Below are 27,101 nucleotides of genomic sequence, written 5' to 3'. Positions count from 1 at the left end.
CTCACAAAGGCCATGACTCAGAAGATATTTAGAGGTTCTGCCATTCGCATCATCGTTTGTACATCCGGTACTCTGGCTCTTCTGGATGAATACGAGTGGACTCCATCAGCAGTATTGATTGATCAATCTTCGGCTAGATGCGACCCGGATAGTCATACCTCTCTGCCCTTCTAATCTAGCCATGGTTTGTTGGCTGAAGATTTTGAGAAAGTGAAGCTTGCTGCAAGATCATCCGGTCACAATGAGCTCGCAGACCAACTCGGGGTAGGTATGTTATCATCTTTGGGTATTTAGGTTTATGCTCACTTCGGGCTTTCCTTCTTCTCCTCTCCCTCTCTCTGCTTGTTTACTTCGAATATGTTGTTTAATACTTGACAATCTGTCACATACGACCATAGACTGAAGAGAATTGGGCATCCCGTCCGCTCTGCCATACACAAGCTTCAGATCGGTGGATTAGTAGTTGGGTGGGTGACCACCAGCGAATCCCCACTGTTGTATGTTTTTCTTTTTTTGCGTTTTTTGTCTTGGGCCAACACGAAGAGATGTATGGATAACACCTGAAAGATGCTCCGCCCAATGAATTTATGAAGTACTGACGGCTTGCCAATGTCACTGATTCATAAAGAATAGACTTTTAGTAGGTATTGGTGATCTGTAGTATGATAAGTGTGAGTGTCTGATGGACAGCCTCCTTTTCTGAGCGGACGAGTTAATTTTGTACATCGTGTCTATGTATCTCGAAGGCGGGGCGGCAATGGATCATGGATGACAGAGGACAAGCCTAGAATAGGAATGAAAAAAGGCACCAGTCATGGAATCTTGCTCCTCCATTGTACGATGGCCTTCAACCATACCACACTCCAGAGCCTAGAACCTAAAGCATTCAGAATGCGGTCTCACGCTTCTGATCTGTCTGCCAAACGAAAAAAAGGGGATCGCTGCCTCGCGAATTTCATCGACCCCGCAATCTGAATAAAGGAGAACAAGAGGCATGGATGAAATAAAGGGATTTCCCAAGCAAATTTTGAATCTATCCTTGAGCTTTTGCTTTTCTCAAGATATGCGCATGTACTTCACACCGAAGCTCATTTGACCCACTAGTTAATCTGCATATTGATGAACGGTACCTGACTGCTTCTGGCCGTTTTAGGGTTAAGTGGAGCATATCATCGCGCCAGCAAACTTCTGTGGTCGTTCATGAAGGGTTTCTTTGTTATGATCCCAACTCATCATAGGAACCTTAGATTTTGTCTCTTATCTTGGTGGTTCAAAGACTACTTGGCAGGTACACGGTGTAAATTCATACAGAAAAACTTTGGTGGAATCGAGACACTCAAAGCCATTTAGATCTACTCAAAAGGTTCTCTCTTCATTAACTCGTTGTGGAAACAATGTAAATTCAGAACAAATAGGATATCTTAATATATGGATGAGATCCAAGCTTGGCAATGGAACAATGTAAGTTAATGTTTTTTGTTTATTTGAAAATAAAGTGATAAGATCAAGTCTCGAGTTTCGAGTCCTTCCTCGAGGTTGCTTGATCCAACTAGTCGACGACGTCTGATCTGTTACACCGCTTTGATCTAATCTGGCAGAAAAGTTGAAATATCATTTCATCTATCCAGGACAATAACTCAAAAGAAACCCACCATCGTTACGGTTAAACCCTATTCAATTTATATATAGGTTATTTTGAACCGGAGTATTCTACTATCTGTAGGTTTACGATAATACTTGTAGCGGTACCGGCAATACCTCCCTCTCTCCATTAACAACGAATTCAATAAACCCCGCACTACCGAGAACTTAGAGTTCACCTAGATCCAAAAAAACAGAACTGGCGCATTTCACATAACGCCTCATCACAATGGCTACCGGTACCCTAGCCTGGGATCCCTTTGTTGGAGAGCATGCAGATGCTGATGCTAACTCTGACACGGCAGACGATGAAAACCTCACAACCTTTTACATTGGACATCATGAGTCAAAACGACCTCTACCTGTCACAGAATTTGTTCTGCGACAAGCTGGTGATGTTGGAGTATGTCAACCATCGAGTTATTTGAGGCTTTTGCTAACTATTCTTTCTATTAGTATGATATGCTCACAAGTCCTATTACAAGTCCCCATTTCCATTCTAGAGTACTTTCATTGATTTCGAATCATATCGCCGAAATATCAGCTATCGACTCAAGTGATGCGCCAAACAAAGCTACCCCTCCAGCTCCCATTATTCCACCTCTAGATCCTGTCGATACACCATTCACCCCTTCTGATACAGTTTCGCAACTTATCGCATATTCTAGTCCTTGGATAGATCTATGTTCCCCAGATCCACTCATCGCAAATATCTCTCGTCAAGTTTTGAATATCGAAATCGCGTATGCTTCCTTCTGTGGAGTGGGTAATGTTATTATTCCAGGCCCAAGAACTTACAATGGTGGATCAGGAAACAATGGACTTGCTCAATATGCTCGTGCTATTCAAGAGGCTCTTGCAATTGCCAATTATATCAACATTTCAATTCATATGCCTATGTATGGTGTCGAAGATCATACGGAAATGACGGGTGATCTTCTACCATTTTCCAGGTACCAATCAACAACAGACACATCAAAGGGTGAAAACGAAATTGATTTGTATGAGAATTGGGATGCTTGGAATTTGATTCGGGATGTATGTAAATACAATTCCAGACTTTCAGTAGGTAGGTTAATGAAAAAATATCTTATTTCTCCAATGTTTTCATACTTTTCGACCTGGGACTCGTTAAACCTGTGAAATCTCAAAGACCTTGGCCCGCAAACTCAAATCATTCATAACGTCGATATCGATATTATTGTTCCTGGGGATACTGCTTCCACTCCCCGACCGAATGTCTTTAAGAACAGACACAAGCTAACTAACATTTTATAGCATTGGCACTTCCCCGTCAACTTCCTATTGAATCACTTCAATCTCGTTGGTTTGCTGAGCCCCTAAAATTATTGACCTTTACTCAATCAACATTCTTGAAGAATAAAGGTGGACATCCAGTCTTAGGCAAGGCTCATCAAAATCTCCTCACCCGCTATATGAAGCTTAAGAACCCACCATGGTTACTATTATGTGATGTGGGACCAATCCCTGGTTTGGATGATCCAAATCAACAAATTTCAGTGGCAGATGGTTATGCATCACCAAGTGTTGTTCAAGATGCACCATCTCCAACCCCAGCCGAAGCGGAGCAAGCTAGAAGAAATAGCACCAAATCACAAACAAAATCAAAGGATGTTGCAGCTCATTTGATTTATTTAAGATATCTTCAAAGAAATCAACCAGAGCGAACTCCTCTTGAGAAATTCGGATCAGGTTATCAAGATTACTTACAAGCTCCTCTTCAACCATTAACAGATAATCTCGAATCTGTTACCTATGAGGTTTTTGAAAAAGATCCTGTCAAATATGATTGGTATGAGCGAGCTATTGAACGAGCATTATCAGATTGGGTCTTACACAAAAAGCCCACATCAAGTCTTAGTGGTGCTGTTGTTCTTGCAGTAGCTGGTTCCGGACGTGGACCTTTGGTTTCTCGAGCTTTAAAAGCAAGTCAAACAACTGGTGTGCCAATTGAAGTATGGGCAGTGGAGAAGAATCCAAATGCATATGTCCTCCTTCAACGACATAACGAGAACGTCTGGAATGGAGTAGTCAATGTTGTAAAGACTGATATGCGTGCTTGGAAAGGTCCATTAAAGAATGCAGCTGGACCTATTGGTCAAGCCGTCACAACATCTTCAACCACTGCAGCAACTACCCACGGTAAAGTCGATATACTTGTGTCTGAACTTCTTGGTTCTTTTGCAGACAATGAATTATCACCTGAGTGTATAGATGGAGTTCAACATGTGTTGGCACCAGAACACGGTATTTCAATCCCCGCATCATATACCGCTCATCTTACCCCAATTCTTGCCCCTCGTCTTCACGCCGATATCTCCAACAGATTCTCGGCAGATGAACACGCTACAGACACTCCTTATGTAGTCATGTTTCACGCTATTGATTTCCTTGCCACTTCCGTTCCGGAACATCCTCAAATTCAACAAGCATGGGAATTTTCACATCCACTTCCTGTAAACACATTACACATTGCTGAAGCCAGAAGAGGCGGTGGTGTTAGTGGAGGTGGTGGTGGAAGTATGTCTGGAGGTGATGGTGCTAATGAACACAATACACGTTATGCACGTCTTAAGTTTGTTTGTAAAGATCGTGGTGTGGTTAATGGACTTGCCGGATATTTCGAAGCTGTCTTGTATGAAGGTGGAGAAAAGGCTGAGAATAAGGTCGAATTGAGTACGCGTCCTGATACGATTGATGCGAAGAGTAAAGACATGATTTCATGGTTTCCAATTTTCTTTCCTTTGAAGGTATGTATTTTCTTTCCTAAACTTTATGATTATGGCTCGTTAACATATGAATAGTCACCTCTATATATTCCTGATGATTCCGAGGTAGAAGTCAGTATTTGGAGACAAACTGATGATAGAAAAGTATGGTATGAATGGTTAGTTGAAGCGTTTGTTATGGTGGGACCTAATAAGCGCTTGAGAGTGGGTTTGAGTGATGTAGGTAGTAGTCGATCAATTGGTTGTCTTATGTAAACAGGGTTTATATGGAAATGCATATTCATCAATCAATTTATCACTGAAGTACGAGGACAATGAATATACTGTACGATGGTTTGTCACTGTGCACATGTGAAATCAAAATGCAGTAGAAGTGTAGCGTGACTTGTTTAAAATCTTGTAACCATAAGCTTGCTTTGATTTGCTTGAACAACGCCGTCCGTGAATATATCATTGTAGGTATAGGTAATTTTCTCCTCTCCTACTACTCCTGCTCAATGGAAGTGAGATGTTCCTACATTCTGCCATATCTGCTATGTCATGCTCACTGCATTGCATTCATATTGTCCTCCATACTAGGTATCTATCAAATTTCCCATTGGACCTCTCTTGCTTTCCTTTCCTTTCAGTCCATTATGGTTTCCACATCCATCTATCCATTTGTCAAGTCGCAAGTTCACAGAATCATCCCTCCATCTTCGTATCATCTTCTTCCTTCTTGATTTGTGCGGCTGATATGTAAAGGACATTATTGCATCTATTTTGATGTTAGATTTTGCGCATTCGATTTTCATTTCGATCCCAATTTAATGAGCTTTCCCAATTCGCAGCGCAGCGCAGCCTAGCCCAGTACCACTGAGTGCATTGCAGCCCATAATTCCAAACGCCCCTCATCAACTACCCAAGCTCTTCGAAAGCCCCAAATATAACAGAAGGGATTAAACAAACCTAATCAAGACCTGACCCAAAGTACTCGTCATTTCCGAATCAATCCATTCCTCGGCGCCGGATAATTGAATATTCATGTAACTGTCGATACTGACAAGCTTGCCTTTATATTCGGTTTGACCGCCCCATTTTAGACGAATGATTACTTCTTCGTTGACGCTACGTAGCGGATTAGTATGTATATAACTTCACGTATGCGCGGAAGGAGGTTGATGAGGATTCAATGTTGGAAGCTCGATTGAGGAAGGATAGCTAGTACGTACAGGTTTTGAAGGAACGGACGGGGGTTAATTGGTACGAACTAAATGAGAATTAGGAATTTGATGTTAAATAGGGGAGAGATGACTTACACTCATGATGTGAGCTGGAGATTGAAATGAATGGGTGGTGGAGGGACGCGGATTTGAGATGGTCGCGTCGGAAGTGAGGTTGCTGTTGGTTGCTACTCGTTGGCTAGGCTGGCGTCGCTGGGGAAATTTTCTAAGCGAAGCGCAAGGCTGAGATTGTGATGAGGCTGGTGATCATCAGGTGAATGATCTGAGCATCAATGACAATAGAAATTTGTTTATGAAATGGACCAAGAAGCTACCTATATAATGGTTGGAGAACTCGGAAGTTATTGGTCGATATTTAAATGCAAGTTGATATCAAATGCTAATTCAAATCGTTCATATATGTATCGAATATTCTCATTGCTTCAGCATCATATTCCCAACTGAAATCAGACCAGGTGACTTAATAACCAAACTATTCATAACATTCATACTTGATGCTTTTGGCATCTACTCATATTCTCATCTCATCTTAGTTTCTTCTAATCTCCCATTTCAAATCCTTGATACTAACTTCCTCTCCTGCTTTATCATCATAATCATACCATTCTCCGTCATTCAAATCGATAGCAGTAAATTTGGTATTACTATCAGTTCCAACAGCCAGCCAGTCTCCCTAAAAGAAAAAATACATAAGATTCAGATATCATAGCAACATTTAAAAGGAATGCTTACCTCTGGTTTGAATTCTACCAACTCAAGACCTCGACAATCAAATTCTAGAATCTTTTGACGAGTTGGTGGAGAAGCTGCTTGATATGGAACTGGTGTTGATATAACTGATGCAGATGATTCTTTCTACATATGAAATCAGTACTTCTGTTCCATAATATGATGAGTAAAACTACACACCTTACAGAACTTGCATTTCCATACAAAGTTTGCCTCTCCTCTGCTACCACTCATCTCATTTGCTTCCTAATAGGCGTGTTAGTATCTGAAGAATAGAAGAACTCAGACCCTCTCTATCCTTGACTCGACTTACAAATCGATTGATGTTTATGAAGTTGGGATGGATTTCTCTGCATGATACACATTGTACTTTGAAAGTATACCAGAAGTTCTTCTCTGCGCTGTCATCGGGGACAAGTTCATTCACACTATATACATTCAAGTATTAGCTCTTGTACATCTCGAGATTCGTGTACATACTGACCCAGAAAGATCTGCAGTAAGTGTCAAGGTAAGCATCGTGAGTTTTGTGATCTTGGTAATGTATTTATTTATTTGATCTTATTGTTACAATGCAAGTATGAAAATCATGGAGGGGCATAATGAGGAGGGGTTGGTTTGTACTACAAATTCAATCGGTTAAAGCGGCCGCCCAATTGTGAAAGTCATCCGATAAGTTTTGATAGACATCAATTTATTTTACAATAGCGCAAAAAGTTGAAACTTCCCCAACCTTCAATGGCACGACTGACGAGTCCAGTAAGCTGAAAATCCATAAATCGACAAGTATGCAAATATAATGCAAAGTTTATGGTTCCGCGCTGCGCAGACCAGATCATCATGTCGTTGTAACGCTTGTGTGAAAATCGGCACAATCATAACTCGTCAAACTACAAATGCAATTGGAAAACGTCGAAGGGTTAGCATAGGAGATATATTCACGGCATGTTATTCAACAATACTCGCAACTGCTGCAGTGGCAGATTCAAATCGAAAAGTTCGACGAAGGGAACAATGGGATCGAGTCATTGCAGAAGCGAAGGCGGGAGTTCCTACCGACAAAGTGGAGGAATCGCAGGGTCGTCAAGTAGAAGGAAATGCAGGTGAAGTCAAGAATCAAATGCCAGGAATGCCAGGAGAGTCAGGAACATCAGGAATTTCAGGAATGTCAAGGATACCAGGATATTTGGGGAATCAATTTTCTTTCCCAAGAACTGGAATTATTGGTACAAAGGCTGGATCTACAGGACCTATGACGTGGGATGGAGTCAAATCGAGTGCGAACTCTTCCATGAGTCGATTGGAAATTCAACTCAATAACATACCCTCGAATGTGTCGAGGTCCGCCGAGACCACGGCACCAGAAAGTTTACAGGATCTCGTCCCCCAATCCACCACTTCCCCGGTTCAGTCAGCCACGCCAGACCGTATTGCAAACCTAGAACAGTTTGGCGAATATATACCTTCAAATGCTATGCTTCAACCACGCAAAGTCAAAACTCGGAAACACTTGGACCGATTAGAAAACTCGATTTCAAAGCTAGTTCATCGACTCATGTGGACTACTAAGCTCTCTCCTATGGCAGCGGATTTACACTCAGCATCGTCTGGCATCTTTCTCCAGACTGATAAAATGATAGGACGAGTTGAAGAATTGCAACGGGGTGATATTAGCATGCCAGCATACCAATTGGAAGCCGAAGTTGGTCAAGAAAGATTCCAATTACATGATGCGCTGGAAAATCTCCTCAAAAGTACATCTCCGGGTCAGGATAATCTCAATCTAATTCTAGCCAAGATATGTTACAATCTGCTCATAAGTTCAGCGTCGCCAAATATTTTTACCTATAACTTTTTAATCGAGAAATTGACAGAATTGATGCTTCATGACCACGCTCAAGTAATTGTTGATTCATTTCTCTACGATACAATGTTCAAACCTACTTCAAGGACTATTCAGGTCATTTTGAATCATTACGCAGCCAAGAATGATCTAGAAGGTTATCGAAGCATTATCAGGCGTATGAGAGCGGTGGATGGGAGTATGAGAATTGCACGGAGACATGAGAATCAACTATTGGACAACCCACGTGTTTTGAGTTGGGCAGAGAAACATGCTCAAAGATTGACCCTGAGAGGAGGTTGGCTCGAACGAAAAGTACCCCGAGATGAATCCATATTTGATGCTCTTATTGGGACGAGTCTTCAAATGACCACTGCTCGACAATCTGTCATGTATATTCGAGCAGCTTTACGTCAAGACAAGAAAATTAAGATTCGACCAGAGTTACTTTGTGAGGCAGTGAGAAGTTGTGTAGCTCAACTAGATCATGCTGCTGGAGCGTCACTTTTATATTCTATATTAGAGACCTGGGCCGAAAATATAGAAGTGCCTGATCGCATTCCGCTCACCAAAACTACACGGTGGGCCATAAGAGAGCTTATGTATCTTTGTGGAATTGACCCGACAAAAGATCTACCCAGCATTTTACCAATTGATATCCCTAGATGGAATTTGGGAAGGCTTTTATTCTGGTTGAACCTTGGTTCGATACGTGATTCCGTTGAACGGTTTGTTGCACGCATTAATTCCCTGCAAGATATTCTTCAGATATCTTCAAAAAGATTACATTACAAGGTCGAAAAGGAATCTCACCTTGACTTCCCCGAATTTGGGAATACACAAGCTTGGGATTATCTTCCAACAAACAAAACTCGGAATCGACCATCATTTCAGCCTAGTATTGACCGCTCCCTCGAGATTTTCGAAAAGTTTACATATACAGAGAACACACGAGCAGATAAGTCGAAACAAGGAACCCGTCAAGGTAGAAGAGTGATGCTTCAAAGCTTGGAATCTAAGGTTGCATTGTCAAACGCAAACATCCTTTCGACTGAGATGTCTTTGGTTTCCTTCTACTACAATCAATTCCCTAGAGATTGGAGATATACATACCATCTCAGATTACAGGAATCACCACACATGTCGTTAGGACACAGAATTGTTGTTCTCAAGGGATTAAAACGGCTTCAAAAACTTCATGTATTCGAATACCAGATAAATTTGAGCTTACGACAAATCAATCTCTTGAAGAAGGAATTTTACTACATAGTGAAAGAAAGAGAGCAGCGCATAATGGATCTTATTGCCAAGGTTAATCAAAGTGCAAAACAAGTCAAACACATTGCATGGCATCTACATGTTATGAAACAGAGCATCAAGTCGAAAGCGGAATTCCTTCGCTTGAAAGAATTGCGAGGAATTAATCAACGAATCAATCTTCTCGAACTCGCGATTAATACGAATAAACGACATATCGAACTCCTAGAACGTGATCTCGTCTTGGATTTTCCACAAGTAAATCCTGAGTGGAAGTTACGAGAATTGAACCTGGTCTTGTTCAAGGTCAATAAGGGGAAACAACAAGTTAAACATTTGGCCGAGGAGATTTACCTCACCTATCCTCCTCAAGTGGCCAGAAAGACTTACGCCCGCTCGAATCGTGACTGGAAGGTGCTTCGAAAATTCCGCACAAAACTCTCTTTCCATTATGAACTTCCAGTTGACAAACTTTTACCAAGCGAAGAACGAGAGTATGAGGTGGTATGAGAGCTGTCGATAGCTTTCGATGGAAGTTATGATTCATCTCATGCAACCGGCACAGTATTTTCGGATGCGACAAAAATCACCACTCGAACCATTTGGATTGCATGAACTTGAGTTTCGATTGAAAGAAGTTCTGGGACATTTGATATATCATGGTAGAAGTATACATAGTTGGGCAAAAATTTCACGTGTATTTATGAGATACTTGCATGGAGCGGCGTTTACGTTAGATATAAAATGGTTATTGGTATATGTGCATAACAAGGCGTTTTGGAGTTTACACATGTGGCCGATGGTCAAAGGGAATGGCATATTGGTGCATGATTGGACCTGGGAATGGTCAATTTGCATATGTATAACAGATAGACGAATACAAAATCTGTACAAATGATATCTCCGCCATATTTAACAATTCAATTATTCTGCAAGACTTATTTATTGTTATCTGAACTGATGATTTTGGAACTTTTTTACAACGATGTTGAATAACACTCAGTCTCATCTCTGTTGCTCAATACCATATACTTCTAGTTCTATGATGGGGTATCTCGTCTTTTCCTTCCAATTCCCGTTCCTTCATTGTGTCGTAAAGAAAGAAATCAATCAAAATAGCATTTACTTTTGCCTCTGGATGATTCTTCAATATCTCTCTGCGAATCAATTCTACACACCATATACTACAACCTATGATTCATCATGTTAGGCTAATACTTGGAATTCCCACCACATCAAACAAAGGAATGGGAAGAAGGAAAAGAAAAAGAAAATCATGAAACCTTACCTCTCAACTGCACCTCCCAAGTATGTCCACTCTCAATAACTTCCCCCCTCCTAATATTACTCTCCAAAGCCGGTGCATACCATAAACATCCCAAAGTATTCAACAGCTGTGGAATACGATAATCGGCAAACATGGTAAGTTTATCAATATCATGGAATTCACCCCAGCTTTCTCCATCAAACGCTGCCCATAAATCCGCTACACAAATTTGTGCACGTTTGAGCAATCTGACTTCCTTCCGCTTCTCAAATGAAACAACGTCATTGAAACAAGGAAAAGAACCCGCGAGAAGATTCACAAGCGCGGCTGCAGAGTGATTAGATTCCTTTATGCAATTTGTGAAAGAACAGTCGTATTTCTCGTAGAGAATGGTTCCCGCTTCACGAAGAAGTGAGAGACGTGTTGTAAGAAGTGGCATGGGTTCCGCCGTACATGAACGAAAAATGTGCGCGAATACTTCTTCTGTGAGTTCATTCTCATCTTGCCAGTAACAGGAACTGGTAATGGGATATCCCTCTTCTAAACCTCTTTGTAATGCAGCTACTAAACTCCAATATCCGGTCCACTTCTTTCCTTTGTATTCTACTGCAAATCTTTCTTCTTCACTTTGAAGACTCCAGAAAGAAAAATTAAGTAAATCCATGGTGAAGATAAAGTTCACAGTACTCTCGTCTTTGGCTTTGGGATGTAAGTCATGTGATGACCATGTTTTGGTAGAGTAGGATTTCGTTTGCATTTGGGAATAGATGGATGCAGCAGCGGCTTTGGTGGAAGCCATATCCAGAGCTACATCGATGGAATTGTTGTAAATGTATTCTGCACTTTCGAGAACGCGGGTTTCGGGGATATCTGGGGTGGTAGGTTTGCGGAAATGTTGACGGAGGAGCTCGAGGAGCTCGGGATCGGCTTCGTCGTCGGACATGATGGATAGGGGGTTGAATGTGGAATTTGGAATTTGGTGGAAGTTTGGGGGTTCAATGGTTGAAGTTTGAGTGTTCAATGATGTGGTTGTGACTTTCTTATATTGCAGTATTGTGTTTTTTGTAATGAGTTAGAGCTTGGAGGGGTACGAGAGATGCAATGGAGGTGGGCTCGGCGGGGTATGTATGGACTGTAAAATTCGTCGGTTATAGATGAAGTGTGGGTACAAAAAGTAAAGGTAGGAACGATTGGGAGGGAATACTGGGTAGAATTTTAAATCTCTTTTTATATTGAGATTATACCATGAAGCTATCATCTACCTAGTACAATGCATAATTGAGTTATAATTTCAGCTCATGCCTACCTACTTCCTACCTAGTAATAAACACTCAGACCTCAAAATGAGAGCATCATGTACATCCTACCTCGTACACACTCTCGCACTCTATGAAAAAACCAAACAAACCTCACTCCGCTCCTACCACCCAAAGGATAAGAAGTGTGCTTACATAATCAAGCGCGTTTTCCACCTTTGTCAACGCGATGGCGGATTTATCCCCATAGGTAAAATCGATAGCTTAGCAAAATAATAAGCAGAGCCTCAGGAACCATCTCCATCGGTGATGATCAACTTTGGATTTCCATTCACATAAACTCAACCTTGATTTTGGTCGTCAATCTACATCTTGCGCTGTCGCAAAATATCAACGCATGAATTACTCAACATGATGCGCGATCAATTCAACATGCAGTCACTGGGGAAACCTTTAAATATCATGGTCAAGGAGGTAAGCGTACAAAGTTCACAATATCTCCTTCTCTCGAAGGCGAGAAGTTCTTCGCATTTATTCCATTTTCTCTTCTTTTTATGATTCTTTCTGTTGAATTTGGATATACTACTGTCGAAGATCCAATTTGCAGAAATACAAATCCCATGTCGTTGGAGTTCCGTTTGTTCCAACCAACTGTTTCTGCGAATTTCCCACTTTTGCGGAAACCCATTGAAAATGAATGTACTTACTAAACTATTCAAATAGGCCCGGATATTGATGGTAGGAGCTGGTGGAATTGGATGTGAATTACTTAAGAACTTGGTTTTGGCTGGTTTTGGAGAAATTCACATTGTAGACCTGGATACCATCGATCTCAGCAACTTAAATCGACAATTCCTATTCCGTCATGAACATATTAAGAAATCAAAGGCTTTGGTAGGTTGTCTAGTTATGGCAGAGTTTGGATATGTGCTGATGAGAAATTTCCAGGTTGCGAAAGATGCGGCGCATAAGTTCAACCCGAAAGTCAAACTAGAAGCACATCATGCGAACATCAAGGATTCACAATTCAATGTGGATTGGTTCAAGGGTTTTACCATGGTTTTTAATGCTTTGGATAATCTTGAAGCTAGGAGACATGTAAACAAGATGTGTTTGGCAGCGGATATACCTTTAATCGAATCGGGTACAACTGGTTTCAATGGACAAGTTCAGGTTATTAAAAAGGGAAAGACGGCATGTTATGATTGCACAATAAAAGAGACACCAAAGAGTTTTCCAGTTTGTACTATTCGCAGTACACCAAGTCAACCAATTCATTGTATAGTTTGGGGAAAGAGCTATTTATTGAGGTATGTCGGGCTAGGTAGGGACTGAGCGGAAAGGAAGTTTTGCTAATTCATCAAAGTGAGGTATTTGGTGCTAGTGAGGATGAATCGACGGAAATGGATCATTCAGAAGATTCAGAGAATGGTATGTTCATCCAAGCTATGGAGTTCCAAACTACATTGCTCCATAATATATTGAAGTCTTTTGCTAATTTTAGATAGCCAAGGAGATTGAAAAGTTGCGGTTAGAGTCTCAAGCTTTAAAGAAGATTAAAGAATCAATGGGTACCGATGCATTTCCCCAACTACTTTTTGATAAGGTCTTTAAGGATGATATCATTCGTTTAAGATCTATGGAGGATATGTGGAAATCTAGACGACCACCTGAGGCATTGGATTACACCACCTTAAATACAGAAGCTGGAAATGATGAAATCGCCAAGCAAGCTACACTCAAAGATGATCAACGAGTTTGGAATCTACATGAGAATCTCATCGTTTTCAAAGATAGGTTTGTATTCCCCTTATCCCTTTCCAAATAATCACAACTCTGACTTCATTAGTCTGGAACGATTAAGTAAAAGATTACAAGAAATGAAATCTGTCTCAAATGCTGCCAACTCCGCAGAGCCAATAATCACATTTGATAAAGATGATGAGGATACTTTGGACTTTGTCACCGCAAGCGCCAATTTAAGATCCATCGTCTTTGGTATCGAAACAAAATCTCGATTTGATATCAAACAAATGGCCGGTAACATCATTCCTGCTATTGCAACTACCAACGCTATTGTAGCTGGTCTTTGTGTTTTACAATCATTCAAAGTACTTCGAGGTGATTACTCTAGTAGTAAAGAGGTATGTCATACTTTTATGGTTAGGGATGATTAGAACACATACTTACACGATTAGATTTTCCTGTCTCCATTTGCTCCAGAAAGATTACTCTCCTCTGATAAGTACCGAGAACCAAACCCAGACTGTCCTGTATGCAGTGTAGCACAGACTCGCTTATTGGTTGATATGTCAAGAGCTACACTCAATGATCTCGTTGAGGGTTTCTTGAAACTTCAACTTGGATATGGAGAAGAATTTGTGGTTAATAATGAAAGTGGATTACTTTATGATGTTGAGGAAACGGAGAATTTGGATAAAAAACTTAGTGAACTTGGTAAGTTCATTTTTTCTTCGAATACACATGTTTAAATGCGATCAACTAACAAAATGTATAGGCATTAAAGGAGATTCATTCTTGACAGTTATTGATGAAGATGATGAAAATCCAAAGGGTCCTAGAGTTAATCTAGTACTTAATGTACAAGAATCGTAAGTCTTCTAGGCATTTTATGCTGTTTTCTCTATATTTTTCATATCCTAACATTTATAACAGTGACACCGCAATGGAAGATTCTCCCATCAAAAGTCTCGATATTAACGTCAACTCCTCTATCCCTACCGTTCCTATCATCTCCGAAGAATCTACCGCCACATCTCCTGAATCACCAATTCCACGTCGTAAGAAACCTATCCCAGAACCTGAATCCAAAGAGCCAACAAATGGTCATGCAAAATCTTCCACTGCGGAAGTCCTTCAAAATGGTAATTCCAATGGTGTCAAAAAGAGAACTGCATCCGATGCATTGGAACATGATCCTTCCTCAAATTCGAAGCGTTCCAAGATGGAACCGCCCGGTTCAACCAACTTGTCCATGGATACTTTGAATGATGGTATTATTGTGTTGGATGATGCGAATGATGGAGCTATTTTAATTGATGATGATTAAATGCTTGTTTGCATTTCAATCCATTTATCTTTTATGCATTTACACTATCCACCATGTCCTATCTGATTTCTATCTCCCATACTCGAACGACATCCCTCTTCGAAAAAACCATCCCCCCAACCTCGACTCAACAAATGTTTTGCATCCCTTTCCTATGGAAAAATCATACGGCGCTCAATCCTCCATCAAGATTAAGCACACAATTGTTTGCGTACTTATTGGTTGCTAAAAAGACGGCGGCATCGGCTATTTCGGCTACATCTCCAAAACGTGATAGAGGAATGGAGTTTAATGCTTCTGAGCGGGCGGGATCTGACATTGCTTTGAATGAGATTGTTAGTTCGGTTTCTTTGATATTTTTTGATTGCGATTTTGAGTTTAAGAATGCGAAATGGAAAATGTAAGATGATCTTGTGTACATTAGGTTTGGAGAGGTAGGAAAGGGGATGCGATTTTATTTGGGATTTGAAGGTAAGAAGCGAGAAATGATTTGGTGAAATATGAGGTTTTGAAAAGATTAAGAAAAAAAACAAAGGTGGATATGATGAAGATAAAAATCATTTGGGGGTGGTAAATAGCAAATCTAGATGAATATGGACATGAAATGGAAGGGGAAGGGCAAGGAGTTCATGAATAGAATACCAGAATACAGAATAGCATAGCGGGGGGCATGAACAATATAACATAATTAATGGAATAAAAATAAAGGTGGTTTATTTTGATATGGGAATTTGTGAGGTGAGAGGTGAGAAGTAAGAGGTGATGTGGAATATGGAAGATAGTGAAAGGTAGGAAGAAGGGATGCGAATGGGAATATGTGAATTGAGAGAGGGATAGTGGGAGAGAGAGTGAGAATGAGAGGGAGGTTAGAAGGAGGAAGAAGATGGAGGTAAAAAGAAAAATAAATCAAAAATATACATACCCCTCGTCATATCCGTCTCGATATAGCCGGGTACAATGGCATTGACTCGAATTCCTGCAGAACCCATTTCGGCGGCTAGAGCGCGGGTGAGACCTTTTGGTGGGGGGTGGTTAGTTGGGGTTTTGGAGGAGGGGGTGGGGAGAGGGAGGGAGAAGGGGGATTGAGAGAAATGATAAGGGGGCGGGGGGACAACGGAAGGGAAAGGGGAAAAGGTACCAAGAACCCCGCTTTACTAGCTGCATACGCGGCACTACCTCTTCCGCCTTTGATACCGAGGAGTGAAGAGATGTTTATTATACAACCTGGTGTTTGGTTTGGTTTGGTTAGTTGATTTGATTTCTGGAATTCGTTTTGCGAGGGGAGATGGTTTGATGTTGTGTGCAGATTGACTCTTTATGGATTTGTGCAAGGAGAGGGGAAAGGGAAGGGGGTTTGGGAAGGAAGGAAAAGAGAAAAAAGCATACCCTCTCTCCGTCTCAACATCTCTTTTCCGATAATTTTACACCCCCAGATTGTGCCCATTAAATTTGTTTGGAGCACGTTTTCGATGAGGGAAGGGGAGGTGGTTATGAGGGGGGAGGCATGGGTTAGACCGGCGGCGTTGATGAGGATGTCGATTTTGGGTTTGGGGTTGGGATTGGGGTTCTGAGAGAGGGGAGGAGGTTAGTTGGGTGGTTGTTGGAGGATGGGGGTTAGGAGGAATAAGAAAGATGGGGAAATGCTGGTGAGGAGGAACGGAATGGGGTAGGGGTGGGAATAGCGATGCAGCGAGAAAATGGACAAGGTGAAATGAGGAGATGTCGAGATTGCTGGCTTGAGAAGGGTCTAACCCCAAAAGGCTTCAGAGGCACAGAGGAAAGAGTAGAAAGGAACTATCCTCACTAGTATCTCTCCACGCTTACCATAGATCATACCTTTCACATTTCCTCTCTCCACTTCCCCTCACCCTGCACCCCTAGAAAGCACAGCACCACAGCACCACAAATCCCCTACAATCAAAAGCCAAATTCAAAGCCCCAAAGAAGAAACTCAAACTCACCCCATTCCCCCCACTCACTCTCTTTCCCCTCCCAAATTCCCCCTCCCAAAATTCCCTCTCCCCCACGTCTCCACAAACAACCATCCAATCCCCCTCTCCTTCTCCCCTTCCCTTCCCCCCTCTTTCCTTCATCATCTCCCTCCCCACCCCCTCCAAGCCCTCCCGATTCCTTCCCACCAATATCAACCTTCCCCCCAACTCTCCAAACCTTTGCGCAATCGCTCTTCCAATCCCGCGGGTTGCACCGGTTACTAAAATCGTTTTATTCGTAAAAGGAAGCTTTGAATTTGTATTTGAGTTCTTTCCTGTTGCGTCTTCGGTTGAGGTTGATGAAGAAGCATATGAAGAAGAAGAAGAGCAGAATCCTCTCGATCCCCCAGAGAACCTAGCAGAAAGAGAAACCATCGATTCCAATCCCCACGACATCTTCATCCCACCCATCCTCTTTATTCTCCCAAACCCACACCCATACCCTCTCATTTTTCCCTTTCCCATTCCCACTCCCACAATCTTCCCGAGAGCATTCTTTGGTATCCCCATACCCATACCCATACCCAAACTCATATTCACACCCGCACCCAAACCTTCAAGTCCTCAATCTCCACTCGATCCTCACGTATCAAATCAAAAGTCTAATCTTCCCCCACCCAGAATATTCGTACGAAAACGTGTACAAAGATATCAGGAAAAACTAGCTAAACCGAATAAACAGTTTACAAAAATCCGGGCCTGCTGTTCAACAAATTGAATTGGACTTTGTGTTTCGGAGAAAGAAAAGACAGAAGCAAGAGGTATAGAATGATGCACGTCACGTGTCGGAGCTTGTTTCTAGCTCGTCGAATTCGACAACACTAATAAATTAAGTTTGAAAAGTCAACTTGGAGTTGTTGATGATTGAAGCGTACTTGTTTTGAAATTATATCAGGAATTGTATTCATCTATGATCACCTATGCATATAAGTTTCGTATCCGTAATTCGTTCGAGTAGGCCACAAACAATACTATTACATCACCACACCAATTATCAAACATCACAGTCACATCATTAAAACTAGAAAAATGGTCACAATTACGAGTATCTATTTGTTAATTTCTTAAGCAAGCTTTGTACGCCATTGTGCTACTTTTGCTTGGAGTAGCCAAACAAAAATGCCCTCGAAGAAGAATGTCAAAAATGTTCATATCTCATCTCTTCCCAAATTTAACCAGTGAATTCCTTAATCTTACTCTCTGCAAGACGTCCTGGAACCAAGGCCAAAGGAACAATACCACTAACATGCATATCTGGTCCATAAACGTGCATATCAAGCTTCAACTCTTGTCCAACTGCCTTGATGTTCTTTAATCCTTCTTGGTAGTTAGGTCCAGCACGTCTGACCCAGATTTGAACCTTGTGCTCGATCAATAAGTTGCTGACTTCTCTAAGAGCACGAATAACACCCTTGAATGTGGAAGCGACATTGGTGAAGTTGGCAATACCACCACCAATGAAAAGAACCTTGCCTTCTGGGGTAGGTGGTGAACGAAGCATCAGATCAAGGACAGTACGGGCGTAGTGGAAAGTTTGGGTTTCAGTTGGTGCACCAGAGTATTCACCATAATTGGCAAGCTCATCAGCGAATCCAGAACTGGCGATAGCATCGGCATAAACGACGGAAGCACCACCACCAGCAACCAAAGTCCAAACTCTACCGTTGGCATTCAAAACTGTAAGCTTGAGGGATGCACCAGTCTTGGCATCAAGTTCAGCAATGTATGCTTCCTCCTTGGTCAATTCACGACCGAATGGAGCTGGGAACTCCATTGGTGGACCAGCATCAATGTTGACCTTTCCATCAGCTGCCTTGACAGCGGCCATACCAAGAGCAGCAGGTGAACGTGCAATAGCCCATTTAACACCACACTCGAATTCGGCAGTTTGATCAATCTTAGCGGCCAAATCCAAGAAGTGTACTTCAGCAGAGGTACCTTCAGCGTTAGGAATGACAACCAATGGGTTAATCTCAAGGTATGTGAATTGACAGTCGACGTAAACAGCATATAATCTGGTGATGAAGTCGACGAGAACGTTGTGTACACCTTGTGGAACCTTCTTGAGAAGGCCTGCAGCGATTTCTTCATTTGAAGGGTATTCAGCAAGATCGACTGGAATCAACAATTTCTCGGCCTTTGCATCGACATCACCAACATCGACACCTCCCTCGTGTGTGAAAAGAATCCAATCACCCTAAAAAGGAATATTGTTAGCACATGGATTTATGTTGTGAGCATGTACATAATGCTATGAAACTCTGTGAAAATTGTGCGAGTGAAAGTAGCATAAATAACAATAGGCGGCGCGTCTTCCGAATAAATCCGCCGGAATTGAACTCGCTTGCTTTGAGAAATTGATAAGGAGAGTAATGGACCAGGGGGAGGTTGGAATCGGTTCCTTAGCTTCCTTTCGTCCGTTTGTGCTTCCGAACCATTGGGAAATGAGAAGCAATAAAGAATTGATGAATCCCACTGCAAATGTTGGAATGTTGAAATCTTGTAAACTCAAAATCTTTGCTTTTCGATATTTACTTAAATATCATTTTATTCATTGTTCCAACACAAGATTGGCTGCAAACTCGAGATACCCTATTACGAAATCTACCCTTCAAAAGTGGGAATATGAAAATAGTACATACCTCTCTTTGGGAGTTGATGTTGATATAATATTCGGTTCCTTCTGGATGTGGTACAAATGGCTCTACCAAAAATTGACGGAGAGTTCCAACGGTAGTCTCAACTGTGACTGGCTTTCCTGCTCTCTCAGCGATCCATGCCTTTGCTTCTGGCCAAGTCTTGTTCAATGCAAGAAGACCACTCTTGCCTCTTCTCTTAATCAATTGATCAGGCTTTGCGACGAATTTGGAACCTGGGACAAGGAGCCATGGGTATAAGGTTTCTGCTTGATCGAGGATTGATGAGACCTCAGCGTCGACTGGGAAATATAAAGAAGCAAGCTTCGAAGGAGGGTTGTGGGTGGCAGATTTTGGGAGAGGAGATGGCTTGATAACGGGAGCTCTGGTGAGATGATAGTTGAGGATAGCCTTTCCGTCGGCCTCGGTGATTGCTTTGGCAGACATTTTGAAGTATGAAAATTGATGAGTTTACTGTTGAAATTCCAAATTAGCATAAAAGGTCCTGGGAATTTCTAATGACATGAAATTGATAGGAAATTTCCTGATTTTCAAAAGCTGCAGATTGGTGCTTTACAAGCCTCGACAGCTGTAAGCCCCGAATCCTCAAATGGTCAAGCACAAACTCCCAAACGCAATTGGAGGGCTGGACGATCGAAAATCTCAACACCATGCAGATCATGCCAACTCACAACACTTGAACAACGGACTTTCAGGTTAATGAGTCGAGTCGGTGAGAGATAGTTCAATAGTCCAGTCTTTCAACTCGGACAGCGAGAGAGCGAGACCGAGAAGATGTTATACTGGTTGCGATATGAAGCCGCTCCAAAATGAAAAGTAAACACGGGAGGGGGGAAAGTAAGAATATACATACGTACCAAAAGGGTATTCTATCAATGGAACGTAAGAAAAATGGTCAAATAATTAAGACCACAACAATTTCAGTTCTTTTCGAAAAGAGGGAAATGAAATTAAAATGGAAAGATGGAATCTATATTCTCTCTTTCTAAGGTTTCCTTTTCTGTTTTGCGGGAGGGGAAGATATTGAAAATGAATCGGAGATTCTTAATTCTTTTTGGAGAATGAAATAGAAATTCTATGAGGAGGGGAGGGGTGGGTTGGAAAGGACAAGCTGAATGAATATTGGGATTGAGTAAGAGCAGCGAACACGGAGATCGGCCAGTTTTACATTTAATAAGTCCCTAGTAAGTGATTTTGATTATTATTATTATTATTTTTTTGGTTTTCTGGACTGTTGTACCGGTGCTGGCTGCTTTTTTCCTTCTTCCTAAGTGTGGTGTGGTGGCAGAGGGCGGTGGGTGGTGGGCGGTGGGCGGTGGTAGTGGCAGAGTGGGTGGTTCCAGATGAGGTCCCTTGAATGGAAGCGGGTCCCTTTCCTTTGGGCGAGATGGCTTCGAGATGGCGTGTGTTTTCGGGTGATTTATTGGGCTGGTTTTAGGGTTCTCGATGTTATTGGTATGTTGATGGAACTAAGGCCTTGACATTCCCCCTGCCATTTGGCCACTATGGAGAGACTGACTAAGGGAAGCTATGGAAACTATGGAAACTATGGAAACTAGCACTATGGCGAGCATGTTCAACTATCAAATTCAAAAATGTGGGGTTCTCATGATTTTGGTGCTCGTTGGGACGCTAACCAGACCAGGATTCCAATCTTTATTGGCTCTCAACCATCGGAATTTGCTCAACACCGACATACTTTATCAAGGGACATGGCTCAAAAGGGCTTAGTGGAGAGACCGTCGAATACGCTAGAAGGCCAAACCTGGATGCCCTGATATTCAAAAATCCATTGCCACTTTAACTTCACACAGTCTTACTCTTGACGCATATCACACACTCCGGTCCGAGCTCATTATTTTCCACTCCCCTCTATTCCTTTTAGGTATTCAGCTAAGAACTTCAACCAATCCTCACTCCAAATATCGGCCCTCAATTCAGTTGTCAACGAAAGATTTCTAAAGGGAATTGTTTGGAAGAAAAAAAAGGACTCACTTGTGTGTCTCTCTATCTCGATTATTCTATTACAGTCCAACCCCCCCCATCTCTTCTGGTAAGTTGTCACCCTTTCGTTCAATCTCAAAATACCCTCTTCTTCCTCTTCTTCCTCCTCTTCCTCCTCTTCATACATCCAAAAAGTACTTTGAAAAGTATTCAAGTTGTTTGTCTTGTTTCTAAAAAAAAACACTTCATTCTACTTCTTCCCATTACATTTAGAATAACGAAATTGCTAGATTTCTTTACGTTTTTGTTTACGTACGGATTTCCCTTTCTCTATTCTCTTGATTCTTTTTAGAACTCCACACCGTCGAAGATTAAAGTCGGTAGAAGAAAGGATTCCTTGAAACTCTCGAGTCTCTACCTAGGTAAGCTCATATTCTACCCTCTTTTCTTATCTTTTCGTCTCCTTCTTCCTCCGTATACGGACTTCCCCAAACTCGTTCATTCTCTCATCCGTTCAGCCCAAACACCACACCACCATAATCACTATTTCCTTTTTGGGCCGTATAGACGTTTTCTTCAATTGACTAACAATTCACTCTTCCGCACATTCAGATTTTTGTTGATTACTTCCTCTTTCACCATGCCTTCCGCTACAGCATCCGGTGCTCAAGGCAATGCCAACGACAATATCCGCAGATTTGCGGCTCCTTCCAGACCTTTGAGCCCAAGAGCTGACCATACCCTTTTCCACGACAAGACAAGATGTTTCGTTTACGGTCTGCAACCAAGAGCTGTTCAAGGCATGCTCGATTTCGACTTCATCTGCAAGAGAAAGACTCCTTCAGTTGCAGGTATCATTTATACATTCGGTGGTCAATTCGTTAGCAAGATGTACTGGGGTACCAGTGAAACTTTGCTTCCAGTTTACCAAGATGTTGAAAAGGCCATGGCTAAGCACGAGGATGTTGATACTGTTGTCAACTTTGCTTCATCGCGTAGTGTTTACCAATCTACCATGGAACTTTTGCAATACCCACAAATCAAGTCAATTGCCATCATTGCTGAGGGTGTACCTGAGAGAGTAAGTTTTCTAACTCCAATTTCGTTGATCCTGGGCTCATGAATTATTTAGCGTGCCCGTGAAATTCTTCACGCAGCTGCAAAGAAGGGTGTTACAATTATCGGTCCAGCTACTGTCGGTGGTATCAAGCCAGGATCCTTCAAGATTGGTAACACTGGTGGTATGATGGACAACATTGTTGCATCTAAGCTTTACAGAAAGGGTTCCGTTGGTTACGTTTCCAAATCTGGTGGTATGTCCAACGAGCTCAACAACATTATTGCCAACACAACCGATGGTGTTTACGAGGGTGTTGCTATTGGTGGTGACAGATACCCAAGCACAACCTTTATCGACCATCTCCTCAGATATCAAGCCGACCCAGAATGTAAGATTTTGGTTTTGTTAGGAGAAGTTGGTGGTGTTGAGGAATACAGAGTTATTGAGGCCGTTAAGAACGGAACTATCACAAAGCCAATTGTCGCATGGGCTATCGGTACTTGCGCAAGCATGTTCAAGACTGAGGTCCAATTCGGACATGCTGGTTCATTTGCCAACTCTCAACTCGAGACTGCTGCTACCAAGAACAAGTCCATGAAGGAGGCTGGTTTCCACGTTCCAGATACCTTTGAAGATATGCCAGCTGTTCTCGCTTCTGTTTACGAGAAGCTTGTTGCAGCTGGAACCATTGTTCCACAACCTGAGCCAATTGTACCAAAGATCCCAATTGATTACTCATGGGCTCAAGAACTTGGTCTGATCCGAAAACCTGCTGCATTCATCTCTACCATTTCTGATGATCGTGGACAAGAACTTTTGTATGCCGGTATGCCAATTTCTGATGTCTTCAAGGAGGATATCGGAATTGGTGGTGTCATGTCTCTTCTGTGGTTCCGTCGTCGTCTCCCAGATTACGCAAGCAAGTTCCTCGAAATGGTTCTTATGCTTACTGCCGATCACGGTCCAGCTGTTTCTGGTGCCATGAACACTATCATTACTACCAGAGCAGGAAAGGATCTTATCTCTGCTCTCGTCTCTGGTCTTTTGACTATCGGATCTAGATTCGGTGGTGCTCTTGATGGTGCCGCTGAGGAGTTCACCAAAGCCTTCGACAAGGGTCTTTCCCCACGTGATTTCGTCGACACCATGAGAAAGCAAAACAGACTTATCCCAGGTATTGGACACAAGGTCAAGTCAAGAAACAACCCAGATCTCCGTGTCGAGCTCGTTAAGGAGTTCGTCAAGAAGCGTTTCCCAAGTTGCAAGATGCTTGACTATGCTTTGGCTGTTGAGTCTGTCACCACCTCCAAGAAAGATAACTTGATCTTGAACGTTGATGGTGCTGTTGCCGTCTGCTTCGTTGATTTAATGCGCAACTGTGGTGCATTTAGCGCAGAGGAGGCTGAAGATTACATGAAGATGGGTGTCTTGAACGGTCTCTTCGTTCTTGGACGTTCTATTGGTTTGATTGCTCATTACCTTGATCAAAAGAGATTGCGCACTGGTCTTTACAGACATCCTTGGGATGATATTACATACCTTTTGCCATCTTTGTCATCGGGTGCACCTGGTTCTGAGGGTCGTGTTGAGGTTCAGATGTAAGGTTGAGGTTAACCAGGAGACAACTTTGCAAGCGCGGATGAATTCGAAGGGTGGAAGTTATAGAGCATGCTTCCTACTTCTTACAAGGAACACTTATTTTTTCTGATTCAAAACATGCTGGATGAATGGAGTTTTTAAGATCAATCATGTAGTAGATGAAGAATTGCTATAGAGCAAGAATTTTTTAATGGAAATGAAATTAAAATGATGAATCAATGAGGTGTTTTAAAGTTTTTGTACGTATTTTCTCTTTTGCTGTAGTGAAGTTAAACGACATTCTTATTTCTTGTGGTTACGCCCAAGCTAGAAAGGTAAGCACAATAAAGTTCAAGCTGTGATCACAATGAAGTAGGTATTTTATTTGATATCCTATCCATATTCAATATCCATAGCTCATATTTCATCCTCATATTGTCAATACATGTGAACTCAAATCCGCTTTAGTGTAAAATAAGAACAAGTAAGGGAATCCCTAACGCCTGACCATATCCCATGCGCATGTATCCCATTCCAATTCGTGTATGTCCTGTTTTAAAGATCCTCCCATATCGTAGCATATCGTGCTATATCGTACACTCCAGTTCTCGTAATTTCTTCTTTTCCATCTCCCAGATTAGAGATCTCTCTCTCTATCCATATTTCATAATTTCAATTACACCGCATCCCCTCCGATAATTCCCTTCGCTCCCATCAATTCATCCACATACGCTCTTTCTACCGCTTTATTTTTCTTTTCTTCTTCTTTGAGGAGAACGGCGAGGACTTCAAGGGGTGGATTTAAACCGAGTCTGGAGGCACGGTGCCAGCGTTTGGTGCGGGAGATGCCGATGGCGGGCTGGAAGGTTGTTAGTTATTGTAGATGTGTTTTTCGGGGGAGAAGGAGAAAGATACTTACACCAAATTGACTCATACAATCCCATTCCCTCAATATCTTCTCACTGATTTCCAAATCTTTCTGGTGGACTCGAGGCGCTAAGCGGAGATCCTCGCGCGCTTTCCAGTATTTGCGGATTTTAGCGTCGGAGATTTGGGATGCGAGGGTAGTTTGGAGGGTTTGATGGGCGGTTTGGGGTTTGGGTTTGGGTTGGGAGGTTGGTTTGGGAGGGGTGGTTGGGAGGGTGGAGGGTTTGAGGTCTGGGGATGCGGGGGAGGGCTTGGCAAGCTCGGTGAGGTTTGGGAGCTTGGTGATGGAAGATTTGGTTTTGAGTGTGCTGGGGGTGCTGGCTGCTTTGGAGATCTTGGAGGTGTTGGTGAAGGAGAGGGTTTTTTGAGTGCCTTTTTGGGCGGGGCCGCTGCTGCGACGGGTGGTGGGCATGATTGTTGTTTTGGTGGTTGTTTGGATGATGCTTTTAGGGTTTAGATGGCGAGGTAATAGTATGGATATGAGGTTTGGTATATGTGGAGATGGAGTGATGTTGATGGTATCGTATATTTTGAATCTATATTGATGCTAGATAATTTGGAGTATGACGATGGTGCTCGAACGGTTTGGCAGGGCAACATGTGGATTAGGTAAGCATAGAAATCACATCTTTCCTAGTGCAAATTTGGGGAATGGTCTGAGCGTCTTTGAAACTCTTGCGAGTTGTTTTTTGTTGGGAGAAGAGGGAGATTGATGCATGAATGCTTGAATGGGGCTAATTGTTTTATGGTTTTCTCATTGTTTGGTTTAATTGTATGTGGCTTTAGTATTTTCTGGATTTTGCAGGATAAAGATTTCTTTGCGTGTACTTGTTTTCTTTACAAAGTATGGAAGGTATGAACCAAGTGGATTCCTTGCGATATCGCTGGTGAAGATTGTCAGTCTGTAACCCGTAGTTGTCGGAGAGCTCTAGACTTACTACTAGGTAGCTAGAACGTACCAAGGTCCGAGACTGACTGACAGGAACATGTGATATTTGCAGTGCTTCTGTTGCGAATAGCTTCGATATTACTTCAATAAGCTAGCAGGTCCGACTTGTTCTCACAGACACAGTCGTTTCCCTTGTTATTATAAATGCGGCATTCCATAACATGCTAGGGTCCAACTTGCTTGATAAAAGCAGCAGGACTTCTTGGGTGTGGAGGGGTAGCAAAAAGAATTGAATGATCCTTCATGATTGTTTGTCAAAAAGGACTGATCATAATACAATTCCAAATACCTTTGATGATGATGGAAATTTCGATGTTGTATTGCATAATCTGGATTCTGCGAGAATATGCACATGCAGGCAGAATAAAGCACAACCGGGGCCTCTATCAATTTCAGATAAAGAACATTGCTGCTACCTTATCTTTTCCACGCGGCTCTTTTCCTACCTGATTTGAAGGAATTGAGAGAACGAGGAAGGAGTGGAATGTGTAGGATGGATCGTTGGCACATGGAAACTAGCATTCTGCGGACGGGAACCCGAGTTAGGATTGGGTGCTTGGAATCGGTAATCGGTCGTCATACATGCTATGGCCATGATCACATGCTACTCAATCATCAAGCCGAAGGATTCGATGTAGCTGTGTCGATTGTGGGGAAAGTGTTAGCTCGGATGAAGGTACAGTATGCAGTTTCATTGAAGATATTGCTTGACATGGGGATGATGCTATGCCGGTCGATCTCTTACTCTTATCCCCTGTGATGAAAACAACATCACTTTCTTCTCGATGACTCAAACCGTCTATTTACTCCTTCCCTTTTCTAACTCTCTTATCATAATATCATGAACTTGTTATATTACTGCCGGTACAACACTTGTGTATGGCAGGATACCAGTTCCTCTTCGTGTTCTACCTTCTCTTTTCATTAGTTGGAAGATATGCTAAGATCATTAGTATCAT

The 27,101-nt window shown here is 42.1% G+C and overlaps 11 protein-coding genes across 11 annotated transcripts; 4 read left to right on the top strand and 7 right to left on the bottom strand.

Moving 5' to 3' along the window:
* Positions 1-1,870: 1,870 nt before the first annotated feature.
* Positions 1,871-4,646, top strand: Bfra_009990 (putative protein arginine n-methyltransferase protein; the record flags this gene model as incomplete). The annotated part of the gene is made up of 4 exons (XM_037340325.1): positions 1,871-2,044; positions 2,098-2,710; positions 2,920-4,412; positions 4,467-4,646. 4 exons carry the CDS (start codon positions 1,871-1,873, stop codon positions 4,644-4,646), a joined length of 2,460 nt encoding a protein of 819 aa, XP_037189548.1.
* A 429-nt stretch (positions 4,647-5,075) lies between these two features.
* On the bottom strand, positions 5,076-6,103 carry Bfra_009989 (putative small nuclear ribonucleoprotein; the record flags this gene model as incomplete). The annotated part of the gene is made up of 5 exons (XM_037340324.1): positions 5,076-5,148; positions 5,340-5,498; positions 5,603-5,640; positions 5,690-5,806; positions 6,056-6,103. The coding sequence occupies 5 exons, from the start codon at positions 6,101-6,103 to the stop codon at positions 5,076-5,078; spliced, it is 435 nt and encodes a 144-aa protein (XP_037189547.1).
* A 40-nt stretch (positions 6,104-6,143) lies between these two features.
* On the bottom strand, positions 6,144-6,862 carry Bfra_009988 (putative duf866 domain-containing protein; the record flags this gene model as incomplete). Its single annotated transcript, XM_037340323.1, has 5 exons — positions 6,144-6,287; positions 6,347-6,469; positions 6,524-6,589; positions 6,657-6,771; positions 6,828-6,862. 5 exons carry the CDS (start codon positions 6,860-6,862, stop codon positions 6,144-6,146), a joined length of 483 nt encoding a protein of 160 aa, XP_037189546.1.
* A 280-nt stretch (positions 6,863-7,142) lies between these two features.
* Positions 7,143-9,953, top strand: Bfra_009987 (putative pentatricopeptide repeat domain-containing protein; the record flags this gene model as incomplete). The annotated part of the gene is made up of 1 exon (XM_037340322.1): positions 7,143-9,953. One exon carries the CDS (start codon positions 7,143-7,145, stop codon positions 9,951-9,953), a length of 2,811 nt encoding a protein of 936 aa, XP_037189545.1.
* Positions 9,954-10,461: 508 nt separating this feature from the next.
* Positions 10,462-11,653, bottom strand: Bfra_009986 (putative upf0553 protein c protein; the record flags this gene model as incomplete). The annotated part of the gene is made up of 2 exons (XM_037340321.1): positions 10,462-10,634; positions 10,732-11,653. The coding sequence occupies 2 exons, from the start codon at positions 11,651-11,653 to the stop codon at positions 10,462-10,464; spliced, it is 1,095 nt and encodes a 364-aa protein (XP_037189544.1).
* A 724-nt stretch (positions 11,654-12,377) lies between these two features.
* Positions 12,378-15,036, top strand: Bfra_009985 (uncharacterized protein; the record flags this gene model as incomplete). Its single annotated transcript, XM_037340320.1, has 8 exons — positions 12,378-12,440; positions 12,690-13,276; positions 13,333-13,397; positions 13,475-13,763; positions 13,816-14,110; positions 14,165-14,423; positions 14,485-14,578; positions 14,643-15,036. 8 exons carry the CDS (start codon positions 12,378-12,380, stop codon positions 15,034-15,036), a joined length of 2,046 nt encoding a protein of 681 aa, XP_037189543.1.
* A 163-nt stretch (positions 15,037-15,199) lies between these two features.
* On the bottom strand, positions 15,200-17,423 carry Bfra_009984 (putative 2-deoxy-d-gluconate 3-dehydrogenase protein; the record flags this gene model as incomplete). Its single annotated transcript, XM_037340319.1, has 5 exons — positions 15,200-15,357; positions 15,959-16,051; positions 16,192-16,260; positions 16,423-16,603; positions 16,998-17,423. The coding sequence occupies 5 exons, from the start codon at positions 17,421-17,423 to the stop codon at positions 15,200-15,202; spliced, it is 927 nt and encodes a 308-aa protein (XP_037189542.1).
* Positions 17,424-18,198: 775 nt separating this feature from the next.
* Positions 18,199-20,110, bottom strand: Bfra_009983 (putative atp citrate lyase subunit protein; the record flags this gene model as incomplete). Its single annotated transcript, XM_037340318.1, has 2 exons — positions 18,199-19,224; positions 19,670-20,110. 2 exons carry the CDS (start codon positions 20,108-20,110, stop codon positions 18,199-18,201), a joined length of 1,467 nt encoding a protein of 488 aa, XP_037189541.1.
* Positions 20,111-22,268: 2,158 nt separating this feature from the next.
* Bfra_009982 (putative atp-citrate synthase subunit 1 protein) lies at positions 22,269-24,290 on the top strand (the record flags this gene model as incomplete). The annotated part of the gene is made up of 2 exons (XM_037340317.1): positions 22,269-22,709; positions 22,761-24,290. The coding sequence occupies 2 exons, from the start codon at positions 22,269-22,271 to the stop codon at positions 24,288-24,290; spliced, it is 1,971 nt and encodes a 656-aa protein (XP_037189540.1).
* A 652-nt stretch (positions 24,291-24,942) lies between these two features.
* On the bottom strand, positions 24,943-25,605 carry Bfra_009981 (putative dna polymerase delta subunit 4 protein; the record flags this gene model as incomplete). Its single annotated transcript, XM_037340316.1, has 2 exons — positions 24,943-25,125; positions 25,186-25,605. 2 exons carry the CDS (start codon positions 25,603-25,605, stop codon positions 24,943-24,945), a joined length of 603 nt encoding a protein of 200 aa, XP_037189539.1.
* Positions 25,606-26,396: 791 nt separating this feature from the next.
* On the bottom strand, positions 26,397-26,737 carry Bfra_009980 (uncharacterized protein; the record flags this gene model as incomplete). Its single annotated transcript, XM_037340315.1, has 2 exons — positions 26,397-26,478; positions 26,589-26,737. 2 exons carry the CDS (start codon positions 26,735-26,737, stop codon positions 26,397-26,399), a joined length of 231 nt encoding a protein of 76 aa, XP_037189538.1.
* Between the last annotated feature and the right edge of the window lie 364 nt (positions 26,738-27,101).

The sequence above is a fragment of the Botrytis fragariae genome, assembly GCF_013461495.1.
Source record: "Botrytis fragariae strain BVB16 chromosome Unknown tig00000163, whole genome shotgun sequence".
NCBI lineage: Eukaryota > Fungi > Ascomycota > Leotiomycetes > Helotiales > Sclerotiniaceae > Botrytis > Botrytis fragariae.
This window is presented reverse-complemented; position numbering and strand designations above follow the sequence as displayed.